General features: G+C 44.1%; 4 protein-coding genes across 4 annotated transcripts; 3 read left to right on the top strand and 1 right to left on the bottom strand.

Annotated features, from left to right (window-relative positions):
• Nucleotides 1-278: 278 nt before the first annotated feature.
• Nucleotides 279-622, bottom strand: PADG_00062 (uncharacterized protein; the record flags this gene model as incomplete). The annotated part of the gene is made up of 2 exons (XM_010757373.1): nucleotides 279-457; nucleotides 565-622. 2 exons carry the CDS (start codon nucleotides 620-622, stop codon nucleotides 279-281), a joined length of 237 nt encoding a protein of 78 aa, XP_010755675.1.
• An 836-nt stretch (nucleotides 623-1,458) lies between these two features.
• Nucleotides 1,459-4,284, top strand: PADG_00063 (uncharacterized protein; the record flags this gene model as incomplete). The annotated part of the gene is made up of 2 exons (XM_010757374.1): nucleotides 1,459-2,110; nucleotides 2,183-4,284. The coding sequence occupies 2 exons, from the start codon at nucleotides 1,459-1,461 to the stop codon at nucleotides 4,282-4,284; spliced, it is 2,754 nt and encodes a 917-aa protein (XP_010755676.1).
• A 4,358-nt stretch (nucleotides 4,285-8,642) lies between these two features.
• On the top strand, nucleotides 8,643-12,090 carry PADG_00064 (uncharacterized protein; the record flags this gene model as incomplete). Its single annotated transcript, XM_010757375.1, has 9 exons — nucleotides 8,643-8,742; nucleotides 8,853-9,082; nucleotides 9,181-9,489; nucleotides 9,564-10,194; nucleotides 10,273-10,369; nucleotides 10,434-10,914; nucleotides 10,987-11,097; nucleotides 11,168-11,737; nucleotides 11,866-12,090. 9 exons carry the CDS (start codon nucleotides 8,643-8,645, stop codon nucleotides 12,088-12,090), a joined length of 2,754 nt encoding a protein of 917 aa, XP_010755677.1.
• A 1,364-nt stretch (nucleotides 12,091-13,454) lies between these two features.
• On the top strand, nucleotides 13,455-15,077 carry PADG_00065 (uncharacterized protein; the record flags this gene model as incomplete). The annotated part of the gene is made up of 2 exons (XM_010757883.1): nucleotides 13,455-13,665; nucleotides 13,768-15,077. 2 exons carry the CDS (start codon nucleotides 13,455-13,457, stop codon nucleotides 15,075-15,077), a joined length of 1,521 nt encoding a protein of 506 aa, XP_010756185.1.
• Between the last annotated feature and the right edge of the window lie 745 nt (nucleotides 15,078-15,822).

The raw sequence follows: 15,822 nt of genomic DNA on the forward strand, positions 1-15,822 counted from the left end.
AATAATAATAATAATAATAATAATAATAATAATAATAATAATATATTAGTTAATATAATAATAACTAATAGCCAGCAAGATTCATGGACAGAACAGCTATTGTTTTTTAACAGCAGGGGGAAAGTTAGAGTTATACACGCCAGATGCCAGCCATCATCTTTCCACTCAAAAATCACGCTGACAAAGCGCAGTATTGGCGTTGGTCCTGACACCGCGCGCCCAAAGAGGTTTAGAGCCATATACCAACGAGCAAGAAAGAGCGACCCCCAGCCCCATATTTACTGCGCCATCCAGCCAATCAGGAGGCTCCCTAGCTCGTCTATCAGGCAGACACGATTGCTACGACTCCCCTTCGACTGCGGCCGTTCACTCCAGAAAAGTGTCCTGCCTTTCCTGGCGACCGGCCTTCCTGCGCCCTTCTGCCGTGCGGTGCGTGTGTCGTTCTGGTCATTTCCGCCTGTGTCGCTGTCTTGTCGGGTCTCTTGTTCCTGTCCCCTCTCTTTCTGTCCCTCTCTCTCTCTCTCTCTCTCCCTCTCTCTCTCTCTTAAACAGCCCCTTGCTTACCGTCACCTGTCTCATCTTCCCTCGGTGCCATTGCTGCCATTGCTGCCATTGCTGCCATTGCTGCTCTCGTTCCTCTTGCTTCTCCTTCTCTTACACAACCTGTCTTTCAACTCCTGGTGTCCCTTTTTGTTGCCTGGTCTGATCTGATCCGATCCCTCTTATATCCGTCCCTCTTAAAAACTCTGCCCTCGCAGGTCGACATCGCCTTCATAGTCATTATCATCCAAGCGTCTGTCTTTGTCTATTTGTTGCTTGGTTTGCTCCCTGGTTTTCGTTTTCTGCAAGGTTCTCTCTCTGTGTATCTTCTCAAATCTGAATACTCAGCTGCTTTGAATCTCTCCATCTTTTATCCCCCGGTTTGTTTGTTTCGTCTGCCAGGAGTGTATGACCTGCTTCCTCCCTCGACCTGCAGGGGAGATCATCAGTATTCTGTCAATTCCAAGCAATATCCGACTTGGAATATTGCCGAAACAATCGTCTGGACGTCTGTTGAATTGAGGGTCAGTAAAACGATACGCAATTTTCAATTGATAATGGCCCATCTGGCCAGTCTTACGCATATATATATGCTCTCATGAACAGCCCCTGCTGAGTGTATTCCCGTTGTGACTCCTCCAAGCCCTATCTGCAGATCCCGATTCTCGATTCTGAATAGTGTCCTCAATTCCCCTCGGTCTTCCAGTGAGTCATAACCCTAGTTTACAACTTGCAAGAGGCTTGCATTTCCCTGCCTTCCACAGAAGGGGGTTGGGAGGGTGGTTTTTTTTTTTTTTTTTTTTTTTTTTTTTTTTTTTTTGGGGGGGGGGGGGGGGGCTTCCGTTCTGCTTTCTTTTATGCTAACCTTTTAATCCTTCCCTCCCAAAATAGTCGTCCTTCCGCCCCTGGTCGCACAGTATGTCTGCACCCCGGGTTCACCCACGCCGTCGTCCTATTTATAATAATGCTCCCATCTCCCGTCTTCCAACCTCCTCTTCTCCTCTTTCGTCTTATTCAGATCTATCCGACCCAGCATGTCGTCACTCAGCACTACGTAGCATGCAGTTGAGGAAAGGTGCCACGTTCCACTCTCCAACGACCCCGCCGTCGCCAGGCTCCGATCCTATCCTTAACATTCACTCTCTGCTTCGACGCTCTCCTACCTGCCCTAGGTCCCTGGAGGATGTCATTGCTGCCGGTGAAAAACGCATGGCCGTGTTCATAGACAAGTTCGAGCGTAACCTCTCTGGGCTTGGGGACTATTCTCCGTCTAGTCCTTCTCCGTCTACTGCTTCTTCTTCTTCTTCTTCTTCTTCTTCTTCTACTTCTTCTCGCAACAGACATAGGATCCTCGATGACGATGACCTTCCGGTCCCACGCGCCATCTTAGATGCCCACGTTATTCACGCTGACACCATGGATACCGACAGCACAGACTCAAAACACTGCAAGCCTCTTCGGATTGACGATTCCCCAGCAATGAACTCCCGCCAACATGCGTCTGATAGCGGGTTGGGTACCTCGGTTAGCGGCACAAGTAACTCAACGTCGATCCATTCACGCGAGAAGGGTAGGCTTTACCTGTTTATCCCATTCAACAACATTCACAACGCTGGTGCTAACCGCAATCTATTAACTTCAGCACTTGACAAAATGAATCACTCACCCAAGGACCGCCAGAGCTTGCAGGAGCCTAAAGTGGCATCAACACAATCAGCTATCACAAGATCAATCTCATCTAACACTCTTGAAATTCCTACTTTTGGTGTTGCTGCTCGCAAGAACATCGATCGTTTTATTCTCAACCCTATCCTTCTAGAGAAACGTTTAACCCCTTTCCACCCCCTAGCCCGTGGTGTGCCCGAGCGTATTGAGAACAAGGAGATTACCTGTCTTCGTGATCTGGAAAAGACTCTTCTCTTCCTAGCACCGGTGAGTCAGCTTCTTGACATCGATGTGTCGGACTGTGCTCATACATTGCGAAACCATATAAAGAAGTTCACCACGTCCAAAGCATCCTACATTGCATTTTGTGAATTTACCATTCAGTGCCTCCATACCACTGTGGGATATCTGAATGAGCGTGACCAGCGACGCCCATCTGATCGTCCCTATACCAACGGTTATTTCCTTGACCTAGTCGAACAGATCCGTCAGTACGCGTCGATGATCAATGCCGCTCGAGAAAGGAAGGGCCCTCGCCCCCGCTCGAGAAATAGCGAGAACAACAAGGACTATTCATCGTATGTGCAAGCACCCCTAGGAAATAATTCTCCTTCTGCCTTGGGCTCACATGTTTTCAGTGACGAAGAGCTCACCCTTGAAGGTGGCCTGGCTGCCACTGGACGACCTGCTGAACTGGTCCGACGCAAGAAGAACCAGGCGATCTCACTACGTACCAGAGAACCTTACGAAGAGAAGGCTTCTTCTGTGATCCCAATGATGAAACGTAGCTTGAGCACGGAGACGTGCGATGACAGTGTCACCCGTTCGATGGCTCGACGCAAGAAGAATGCACCTCCCCTTGACATTAACCAGAAGTGCAAGGACTGTGATAAGGTGTTCAAGAGACCCTGTGATCTTACGAAGCATGAGAAGACGCATTCGAGACCATGGAAATGTGATGAGCGCTCATGCAAGTATTTTGAGATTGGTTGGCCAACTGAGAAAGAACGTGACCGTCATGTCAATGACAAGCACTCCAAATCTCCACAGCTGTACAGATGTCAATTCCCACCTTGTACTTACCAGTCCAAGCGTGACAGTAATCGCAAGCAGCATATGGAGAAGGCCCATGGGTGGGTATACGTTCGATCTAAAAATAATGGAAAAGCCAGCAGTCGTGTGTCGAGTAGCCATACTCCACACACTCCACAAACTCCAATCATGAAGACCCCGAACTCAGGCACAGTGGATATCCCCACGCCACTAAGCCACCCGGCCCTTTCCCCTTACCTAGCAAATGTCTCTCCGTATGAGCAGAGCTTGCAATACAATGCCCCTGGCTCTGGCACATACCCGCTGGATGATTTGACGGATCCCCAGAATCAGGACTTCCAACTCTTCCCAGATGCAATGGACGATTTTAACGCATTTGTATCACCCATGGATTTCAGCGCTTTCGAAGCCCATTTGGCAGCTACAGATCCTAACCAATACATTCCAAACCTGGACATCCCTATGTTGTCGTCATCTTCCAGCACCAGCGCCGCTCCCGCCAGCGCACTCCTGGGCTCAGGTCTTCTGGACGAAACCCCCTTCGATCCCAGAACCACAACCCCAAACTTTGACGTCGACTTTGACAACATGGACAGTGAATACATAACCATGAACATGCAGCTTCTTACTCCAGCCCAATCCGTAGAGGTACACGGTCTCAGTCCCTTCTCACGCAACACGTCCGTCAGCGGCCTTTCACCCACCTCCGTGTCCGAGCAGAAGATTTCCAGTAACCTCTCCCCCACCGGACAGGGCAACTTGATGCTCTACTCTCCCAACTCGCAACAGAATATCGATGAAGGATTCCATGATGCGTATGGTAACCACAGCAATAACCACATGGGTAAACCGAATGGTGACTTCACGCTCTTCGAAAGTCCGGGAGATACCACGACTTCTGCACAGAACTTCCCAATGCTGAATACTTTTCCGCATGATCAGTATAGTGCTGATGATGCGTGGGTGGTTCAGATTGATCCAATGGATATGCACAGGGAGGCTGATGAGTATGTGATGGATTATTAGATTGGTGAATGCGAACATTTATGCACAGATTAGTGGTTACTTGGAGAATGTTTTTTTTTGTCTTTGGATTGGTAAAGGGGAAGGTAGGGAAGAATATATTGGGAATGAATGAAGTTTTTTGTTGTTTTGTCTCTTATTCCACTCCCCTTAAAACCCTTGTCACCCCGTCTCGATTTCTCTTTATTTGCTACCCATTTTTCATCAAGGTAGCCTGGCCTGTTTTGATGAGCTGGTAAATGTCTGTTTCATCTATGTTACCGAACCATCTGCACAAGTATTTCTGATCCTGATAGCTACTACTGTACTCCAAACCCGCCCCCCCTCCCTTCCCATTTTCCTCTCACCCATTTTCATGTGGTTTGAATACACTGATCTTTTGTTTTCAATAGTTTTAATCTCACGTCTCACGTCTCATCTCTATCAAACTTGTGTTATACTTATAAGTTTCTACTCCTTGCCCCCTTCCACCCTGTTACTTTTTACCTTAGTTTGGTTTCTCTCCCCTACAACGCTCCGTGGTTTGAGCTGGTTAGCTGGTTGAAGAGTTCGTTAGAATTTTCCTCTTGTGCCAGATTGATTAATTGATTTGTTCATGTCATGATCTGTCGTTTTAACCTCTACTTCTATCCCTACCTATAGACGACCCTCTCCCATCAATTCAATTTTTTTTTGGAGGGCTTGGATCAGCTACCTAATGGATGTGGAATATGAGAAACGCGGATGGATGTTGTTGAGATGGGATACAAGAATGGAACGTTAGACAAAGAAATCATAACTTGTTTTCTTCTTGTTGAGTTGGTTCTGACTTCTTTTTTACTTTTTTAAGGTAACTGTTGTAGAATAAGAATGAGAAATGAGGTTTGATAGTGATTTACTTTTTTTTGACTCTATTTGATTGAACATAAATTCAACACTATTTTCGATAGCTCAACTTCATTCCACCTCCCCAGTAGTTGAGTTTTCAAAATACTGATTGATACCTGCCTCCCAAGGTTGTCAAATAAATCCCACCAGAAAGGAATTACTCTCCGCGTTTGGCGTTCTCTTCACTTATTCGAAACTTTGGCTGTTGTTTACAACTTGCAGGCAACGAGATATAGGTGATTGAGGGTAAAGGTATTTAGTAGGTAGACACATTTCCCTTCCAGCCCACGGCGGCTCCGCAAGGTCAATTACATCATCATTGTATATGGGTTGGGATTATCCCGCAAATAACCAGCAGTGTAGGTTAGATATGTTTTCCGAGGCTGCGAGGTTCGGCATAAGTTTCTAATGGGAATTTCACGTTAAGGTAAAACCCCTCTTATCCATTCGTCATCCATCGATATTGGATCTAAGATGATAGCCGATCCAGTGGCCACCTGAGTAAGTTCTTGGCCTTTCCAACTCAAACATAAATGAACTTCACAACTTTATTTCTCCAAATTAGCTTTCAATGTGAAAATATATCTATTCAACAAGTCATTAAAGAATGCAGCTTTCTGTCTCCCAAGAATCACTTTACATCATCAATTAGCTGACAGAATCAGATATGATATATAACTTATAAACAACAGCAAAGATTAAGTTGTTGAACAAGTAGAATTTCTAGTTTAATGAATGCTAAATGAAGATGCTCTAAGTCTAATTTCTCTCTCATGCATGTGAACAAGAAATGATCATTTTGAATTTTGAAGATAAATAAAAAAAACACATGCTTTTCTAAATAAAGAATAGATTATTAAATTTTTTAATATGTAACTCTAAAGTTTTATTTTATATTAACAAAGAAATTAATGTTAATAAAATTTAAAAATTTAATTGAAGTAAATTTAATTAATTTGTATTTTATTTAATAAGATATAGACCTGATATAATATTTAAAATATTAATAAAAAAAATATGTAAAATATGAATAAATATGAAATGATATAAATGATTTAGTTATTTAACTAATATTGAAATATTAGTTAAAAATTAAATTTAGTTTTATAAAACTTAAAAAGTGTTGAATTAAATTTAACTTTGAAAATTATCAGTATTATTAATAATTATTTATCAAGTTTCTATTAATATTTACAAATAAAATATTTTTAAATCTTTTAATTTAAAGCTAAAAAGTATAAGATTAAGTTTATATATATTATTTGATATATTAATAAATCTTAATATCAAAAAAATTTATTTGTAGCAATAGCTTTTAAAATATTAATTTTTATGATTATAAAAGTTATATATAAATTTAACTTTTTAAACTTTATTATATAAATAATATATATAATCTTTTATTAGTATATTTTTTCATATATTATAATTACTATATTTATCTATTTGTTTTTTATAAAGATTATTATAAAGTTATAATTTTTTAATTATTGAAATAATTCAACTTTAGTAATAAAGTGAGATTTATTTAAATTCAATTAAATAATATATTTTAAAACTTTAAATGAATAAAATTAAAAAGTAAATAAAAATAATTTATCTAATATGTTATTAATTAATTAAAATTGAAATTTAACAATTTATAATTTTTATATTATAAATTCTACTGATTATAAAGCAATAAATTTTCCATTTATCATTTTCAAAAATCTCTAAGATCTATATTAGAACCCTAAGATAATGGAAATCATTATAAAATATATATGTTTAAAAGTCAGTAGAAATTTTTAATATGATTAGTAAAATTGTTAATTCTCAGCAAGCAGTTCAGAAAGCTACAATTTACAAGCTCTCTAGTCATCTTTCAATACATCAAAAACCAAGAAAAGAATTGGGTCCAGCCTTAATAGCAAATTTACTAATATTGAGAAGATCAAACAGGCTCTAAATAAAGCTGCTTCGTTGAAGACTAGGAGTTAAACTAAGGAGTTAGAAAAACCCAAGAAAGTCAAAAAAACTGCAGCAGCTGTATTTATTGCAAACAGGCCTCCAAGCATGTATACATAATAGAATGGCAAGCCTACTTACTTAGAATTCATGGAATTATTTTTTTTACCTTTTTGGATCAGGGAGTCAAAGTTCCTGGGGTTGGGCCACTGGACAGGGTGCCATCTTATTTCACATCAAAGAACAGTTGTTTCCAGCATCCATCCCCATATCCGGTCTGAAGTCTGACGGGGCGGCGAAGGAGGACCGGGTGGGCCAGGTTTGTTTTGTGCTAGTTACGCGCGGCCCTTCCGATGTTTTTCATCAAGTTCAGCCACGGGGGGCGGGGATCCAAAATAAGTAAATGGGCACTGGGGGAGGGTGAACGGGGGACGTGAATGTAGACGAGGAGAATGAATTTAGCTAGTTATTGGTTGGTTAGAAATTCTTCATGTATCGGTGACCTGGATCGGTGTACACAGCGTAGTAATATACTGGGTTCGGGTAGCGGGGTTTGAAATTGATGACGTTTTTAACCGGATCTGGGCTTCAGCTAGAAGGTGAGCAGAGCAAGAGGCTGGTGGTTTGTGGGAAAGGCGGCGGGATGGCCAATGTAAGGGGAGTTAAATATGCAGCGTAATAGGAGCTGCGTATGAGATTCGTGGGAGATGCTCTGTGAGATGCTGATGCGGAAATACATAGTTCTTTAATTAAATACTAAAGGAATCAACAACGGCTCTCTTTGTTCGCTGCGGGGATAAATAAGTTGGACACAGTGGTACGAACAAACAGATATTGATGAACCAGCCACTTGTTGATTTAGCCGAACAGTAAATCATCTTAAACAACCAACTAGTTATCTGACTGTTCCCTGTAAAACTCCATTCTTTGGAGTTGTCCTGGACTCCAGACTGTGGGCCCTGTGGCTGAGTACGGGCTGCAATGCAGACTACATAACTGCGACAGGGGGGATTGGTTATAAGATGCATCATCATCATCATCTGCAAGTTCCTAGATAACTATGACTCTCCGGTCTATTTTCATGTGTCTGGACGATAGTTATCCCTCTTCTTTTCTGAATCCTAACTGGTGCCCGCAGTGGTCCAGGTCGTCGTTGTCTGTCATTTGTCTGGTCCGTTCTATGCAGGTTGTTCGTGTAGTTGGTTCACTGCTCTCAGCTCCATCTTGACTTCCAACCCCGGCTGCCAGCCCACTTCCAACATTCCTCTAGAGACAGACATCTTCGCATTCATCTTCAAGTCCTGCAATTGCCCAGTGTATCCCCGCTGACTTGCTGCTGGATTCTGTTTATTAATTCCTTCTTGCATATACTTCACATACCAGCCACGCTCCCTTTATAGAGATAGAATAGATTTTTGTATTAGTATCATCATTATCGCTGCTTTCTACCTGGGCCCCGTCACAACAGCTTTGGCCGCCTGGAACCCAGCCACCCCACACCCCCGAATACAACATAACATTACATCTCCCTCTCCACTCTCCAGAATATGGAAAATGGCACTGGGAATTCTGCCAATGCGGGCTCTACACCACCAGCCCACCCAACCCCCGCACAAGGCCTAATCTTAACAGGAAAACAAGAGCATTGTACGTACAATCTTTGCAACTACAAACCCATTAACGTTTCCCTCCATTTATCTTCTCGATATATATAGAATGTTAATCAAATTGTCTTGGAACTCAAAAACACTGAACAGACCTGAAACGCGAATTGATTTCTCTACAAGTCCGCGGTGAGATTGCGGAGCTCAATTCCCCCACTGCCCTCCGCCGTTTCGGAGCCCCCTTCAAATCGGAATTCGGAGAGATCCGTCCAATAGATTCAGAACTACCAATTCTCAGATTCATTTTCGTCCATCATGTGCGCAATTTCCCCTTCTTGGATAAGGCGAAAGAGAAGGAGTTTTGGCAGGATAAGTTGCAGACGGTATGGCCCTTCTTCTTGTCTTTGAATTCTGTATTAACTGGAACATTACCTCGGGCGTTCTTCTATGTCAAACTAATATACGGGGACCAAAACAACAGTTCCTGGAGTCTTTCGCAAATAAACACATCTCCTCCAGCGAAGATAGATATGAAGAGACGAAACGACGGAAGTTGGCGCAGAAATGTGAGAAGTTGGTCGAGCTCATGATGGTGTCTGGCATCCCCACTGCATCGGGATATGAGGAACGCATCCGCTTCTCGGAAATGGAGGTGGTGGATCGTGGTGCAAACGAGCAGGGTTTGCTGGTTAATATTCCCGAAGGCCACGCCATACACGGCTGGGACGTCAATGTTGCTGGGGCCCGGACCACGCTGGTTAAGCGGACGGTCAGGTATCATCAACATGCGGTATGTTCAGGCAGACACTTCTATATCTTTAGCATATGTGTGCTATAATTCTAACTCTCGTGGTTTCCTTTTAGGAATTCATTCTCAGGGTAAGACGGCATGGCAGGCCAGACCGTTATGTCGGTCGACGATTTGGCGAATTTGTTAAATTGCACAAACGCCTCCATACCGAAATGCCCGGGAAAATCCTCCCTCCTGTTCCCAGGAAGAACAAGAATTTCGTTTCGTCCACGCTCCTTTCAGGAGGCGACGATGATGCTTCGTCGGTATCCTCCAATTCAACTCACGATGTCAATTTCGTAGATGACACCCGGTCTTCACGAAATCTCAACGTGAAACAAGATCAACAGAAACGCTCCTCCTCCCGATCATCATTCAACCGGACACCGAAAGTTCCCCGAAGTTCCGGTGAACTTGTTACTGAACCAGTAATGTTATTCCGGGAAGAGCAGAGGGTATCGCTCCGTGCGTTCCTGCGCACGTTACTGCAGAACCCACGCATTGCGGAATCCAAGGCTATGGAAGAGTTCCTCACGGCTGACCCTATCACTCTTAACGAGGAGGAACTTACTGATATCCAGCGGAGGAAGGATTTGGATGCTAAGAGGATAGAGGAGCAGAGGCAGTTCTATGAAATTGCGAGGAAGCGTGCACAGGAATTAGATGTCTATATGGAGCAGTTTCGGCAGGATATTGTTGAGAACAGTAAGCTTGTTGCTTGTTTGCGGTAAAATGTGTAAGCGGGACATGGAACAGGCTAACATCTACAATCTTTCTGCGCAGATGGCTTGACGAAATTGTTCCAGGAGATCAGGGCGAAACGCTCCGTTGAGGAATTAAGCCCGCAATATCAGAAGTTTGCAGAGTGGTTACGGATTGAGTGTGTTTTGATATATCATCTCTCCTATCCTTTGGATGAATGCTAACAAATATATCCTTCTCAGGGTTGCTGCAACTGTCTACCACCTCTTCTTAGCAGAAGACAACTCCCCAGAGCTCTTTGCCCAAGCAAAACGCATCCACTCCTTAATCCCCTACACCCTCATGAAAAATGTAATCCGCATCGCCAACCCCGCAGCCGTCATGTCAGGCGTGCTAGATCTCTTTCTCGCTCAACCCTTTGGCTCTCGGTCCTTGCTCCAGCGCATTTTCTCCCTAGCCATCCATGACGGAATCAAGACGCTACAGAGAACAATCGATGGGCTTAGTTCGAAAGTCGATGATCCAATTCTTGTAAATAAACTTAGAGCTTTCACGGAAGCGGATGAGGTGGTGAAGGATGAGATTCGCTCTGAGGCCAAGGATGACGATGTTGATATCGTCGTGGCAATTTTGAGGTCGGAGTTGATTGAACCGGAGCTTAATCCAGGGCAGATTGAGAAGGTTTTCAATTCTTATGTTGCTTGGATCAACACTGTTGAGAATGTGAGTTTATGTTTCATCGTGAGGATGTTCTATAGCTTGGGGATATTGCTAATTTTTGTTTTACTTATTCAGGTTGATTTGGAAATGCATCAGGGGGCGCAGTGGTTTGCGTACTTGAAGCAGCTGCTAAAAATGGTAACTAGACAACGTGATAAGGCAATGATGCTGAGCATCATCGAAGAAGTATGAAAATATCCCTCACCAACGGACGGCCTTGGAAGTAAAGAAAGTAAAAAATACTAACTCTTGCCAGCCCGTCACCCTTCAACTATTCCGCGACCTCTTCACAATCTTCTACGAACCACTCGTCCGTGTCTACAAATCTGCAAACGTCTACAACAGCATAACCGACTTCGCCGAATTTGCCGACGATGCCATCGCCGTCATTGAACGTGCACATCGCCAAGACGTCTCCGCAGACCCCAACCAGACCGTCCAGTCTTTCATAGACCTTTGCGCCCGCCACCAGCACAGCTTCTATAAATTTGTCCACGAGGTCCATCTGCATGATAACGGCCTTTTTGACGCCCTGATGGCCTGGCTGGAGGATATATTGCATTTTTTGCGCCATGGGCCTCAGACTGGGGGAAAATTGGATATGAATGCGTTGTTTAAGGGGGCGGTGGATGTGGGACAGATTGATCCGGAGGTCGCAATTAGAGAAATTGATTCACTGGTTAAGTGGCATGCGGAACGGAAGAAGTGGCATCACGATAAGACGAGACAGAAGATGGCGGCTGAGGGGTCGGGGGTGGGTGCTTCCTCAGACTCTGGACTGCCCGGGAGCACGACGTTTAGGGGGAGTGATTTTGGGTTGGATGAGGTATGGATATACACAATAAATTGTTACCATTCCATCCCTGGATCTGTTTTTGTCACTTTACTCCATTTTTGCTTTCTGGTATTCCTCGATCCGTTCTCTGGCTAACCATTTATTCCCGCTGCTAACAGGCCGACCTCGACGACCTGGCGATCGATGACATTACTTCCAACACTTCCGATGAAGACTCGGCTGACGACGACATGGATCCCATCGCGTTGGAGCGTAAACGTCGCGCAAAGCTCCAGGATAGACTTCGTCGCACCGCAGGGGAACCCGTTAAGCCTGACATCAAGGAGATTTTGAAACTGCGGGAGTCATTTGGGGCGATGTTGAGAATGGTGCTTGATGATTAAAGAGCGTTTTTATCTTGTGTGTGAGCGCGCTTCGTCGTAAGGCTTTGCCAATGCCACCCTTTTGTTGGGTAGTGGGGAATTGGTCTTCTGGCCTTTTGGTTTTGGAAATTTTTTGGCTTCTGATTGCTGAATAATTGGATATCCTTCTGCATGTTCTTGTGTCTGTATTTCCCCCCCCCCCTCTTTTTTTTTTTTATTTTTTACAAAGACAGGAAATGGATATCAATTTTGTTACACATCGATATCGAGAGTGGGCAAGTGGCTTATCCTCGACCATTTCCTTTTTGTTTGTCAGTGTGGCTTTGGTTTTAAGGTCGAGAGATCATTCGCTTGATTTCATATTTAAGTTCTCGACAAGGGAGTTATGAGCTGGCGTCTGGTTGGTTCATTCTTACCATCGACAATGCATATGGATTCACATGGAGTTTCTTCCTGCAGAGCTCCCAGATTGTTTTTCCCCCCCTTAATTGGTTGAAATATCGCCGGGCCATTGCATCATGTAATTATACTTGTTCCTAATGTCTTCATTCTTCGCGGTTTTATTCTATGGTTGTAACCTTCATAGACTGTTCTGTGTACATGTGATCTGCTTCTATTTCCTTTAAGTGTACTCATATTTAAATTTTCACGCATATATGCTATCTTTCGCTATGAGAACTACATTACTCTTCCCATATGTGTTCGGGAATATGTATTGCGGAATAAGACATGATGACGTGTGTGGCATAGATGGAGAGTTAGGAACAGTGGGATCTTTCGTGTGATTTGCATATGTAAACCAGGTAACTTTCGGTTTTCCTGGGCGTCACCTTTCTTGTGCTTCATTCTTCATATGTATATATGGGTAAATACTACTTAAGAGCTACCCCATTGAGCGTGCTTCATCTGTTTCACGGTGAGAGCTTCACGCGGTGCAGTTAATGCCAAGACATATATAGTGTTGTCTTGAGGCTAATTTAGAGTTTGGCTAAAATAACCTTAAGTTGAGTGGGTTCCTCGGTTGACTTTTGTTTATTGCTTGTTTTGAATTTTCCGGGGAATTGGTTTCCCTTGGCAACAACCTCCGCTAACAAAGTACCACACCGTCCACAGACCTCAGATCACCAAGCCAGCAAAACGTCACACTATCGTTTGTCCGTGGACTCCTTGTGTGGGTTGAATCTGGCTTCTCGTTTTGATATATTATTAAAATATTCTATTTGCTTTGAACGGAATGGCGGGATGGTGAGGCTGAGGGATATGCAGGCCTCTCAACTATCCAGCCGAGTTGTCGCTCCTCCCATCCGTCACATTTGACCCTTCTTCTTTTTATCACCTCGATCTGGCATCTTGACCACTCTTGAACACGCCAAAATATACATAGTATGTATAGACCTCCACCAACCACACCATCAACGAGAGACGCAAAAAACCAATCCGGCCCCACCCCGCTGGGCCTCTCCACCCCTAGTCGCAGAAGTTCCGTCCCGCTCCGCGGGCTATTCGTCAACGCTGTTTGGTATTGTAACTGTGAGCCTCGCCGGCCGGCGGACCATTTTGAGACGAAGAATGGGGGAAGGAATCATGGACGGTGGTGTGAGTTAGCTGTTTCTGTTTGTCTGCTGTTAGGGTTTCGTGGTATCTGCATTTTTAAGCAAGGGATGAATGCTTATCAATATTGCATCTTAATAAATACAGTCTACACATGCTCGAAGCCACAAGGGAAGCGATGTAACTTTTTCCTTTGGGATGATGAAGCAGTGGCTCGGGAGGGGAATATGATGAGCGTTTTGAAAGATATGCCCATGAGCAAAGGCACAGGCCCAGGCACAGGCCCAGACACAGGCACGGCTCCAAATAACAAAGGCTGTATATTGTCAACGGACAACCGGAAGTTAATGAACACAATGCCGACGCAATCATTATTTCAGGTCTCCATTGATACCAGGACGGGATTGCTGACGCCTAATTCCGGGAGGAAGAGAATTCGAGATTATGAAGGGGATGGTTTCCATGGCTTCGATAGTGGGAGAAGGACAGGGCCACCAAGTAAGAGGAGGATGAATGAAAATATAGCTGTTAAGAGAGAAGAAAGTGACAACGATGGCTCGTTTGGTTGGGATGATGATTTGGAAGGAAGCGTTGTTCAACAATTATCGAATCAAGATTTTTCACAGCAGAGGGGACCGCAGGAGCAAATACAGGGGCATCAACAACCGCGGCAAGAAGAGAATGTTCGACCGAGAACTCCACGTAGAAGTCCTGGTTGGTTTCGGGATGGTCAGGGGCTGTTTTGCAGCGAGGACGACGAGGGCGGCGACGAGGGTGCCGATATCGATGACGATAATGAAGTACATATTCGACAAAATGCAGATCTAGTGCGACGAAATGATCCATTTGGCCCCACCAGCTCGTCGTCTAAATTATTCATGCATCATAATCAACCTGCCAGAGCCTCTCCTCCCCGGTCGCCTTCTCGGTTCTCATCACCACAAACTATCTGCAGCACTTTTACGCGCAGACAGAATACCAGTGCAACTCCATCTCGCACAACCGTATGGGACGCGTTCGAACTTGCAACACCGTCAACTCCCACACCCATCCGCTTCGATTCGACAACTCTTCTTCACCTCGATAATCAGCGGTCACCTCAGGCTACTGCCCCATCCGCTCCCTCTATCACTACGTCCGCCACTGGGCAAAAGCCAGGCACAATCGTCTCCCAAACCCTCGCCGTCCTCTCCAAACACAAAGTTTACATGTCCCCGGCTGCAAAGCAAGAGCTGGTGGCACTGCTGAATACTCACCATTTGCGGACCCAGGGGATTACAAAAGGAAGGGATATTTCGCGAGTTGCGATTCAAAGCAGAGATGCACAGATTCAACGGCTGAAAGCGCGGATTGAGGTGCTGGAGGCGGAGAGGGAAGGGTTTAGACTTGGGAGGTTAAGAAGAGACCTACCTAGATATGATCATCTGGATATGTTGGAGCAGGGAGACGATGGATAGGTAACTTGGGTCGAGGTATTTGCTATTCCTCGTTTGCGTCCGCCACTTTGCTCTATTGATAACATGTTTGTGCTATCTCTCAATCTTGTCTTTGTTTTGTTTTGTTTTTTTTTTTATTTTTTTTTATTTTATTTTATTTTCACTTTTGGTTCGAGATACCCCTCCTGTCTCAGCTTGACAGCTGTTGGAGATTTGGATCCAATGACCCGCCCGAGTCAGTAGGTTGTATATATGTGTGTCAGAGCGAATTCACCGAGTTTACATAGTTTAGCTTATCGGAAGAAATATATTATTTCCCCAACAATCCTTCCGTTCCATACTTTCCACTTCTCCACTCCACTGGCCCCACTAAAACAACGTTAGAATCAGCGGTTCCTATCGCAGTTGTGGAGACTGACAAGATAAACCACGTGATATCGCGTCGACCAAAGGTTTTTTTTTTTTTTTCTGTCAAAAAATCATCAACAACATTTGGATAGAAGCTTCAAGAAGTGCCAGAACAGCCCATATATTATTCAATCCCAGTCTTCATCACAATCAATCCCCAGATATACAGGTGGTTAGGCTGGGGCTTATATACATGCCCACATAACGGTCTCACCACAGTTTATCACCATTGCCGTCCTCTTATTCCCCTTGCGACTAACTAGGTTTGATTTGAAGAGAGAGATCTCCCGGCCTTCTACCCTCTCTAAGACCCCTTTGCCTTCTTTACACAGATTATAGGAAAATAAATGCGACTTAG

This window comes from Paracoccidioides brasiliensis, assembly GCF_000150735.1.
Source record: "Paracoccidioides brasiliensis Pb18 unplaced genomic scaffold supercont2.1, whole genome shotgun sequence".
Lineage (NCBI taxonomy): Eukaryota > Fungi > Ascomycota > Eurotiomycetes > Onygenales > Ajellomycetaceae > Paracoccidioides > Paracoccidioides brasiliensis.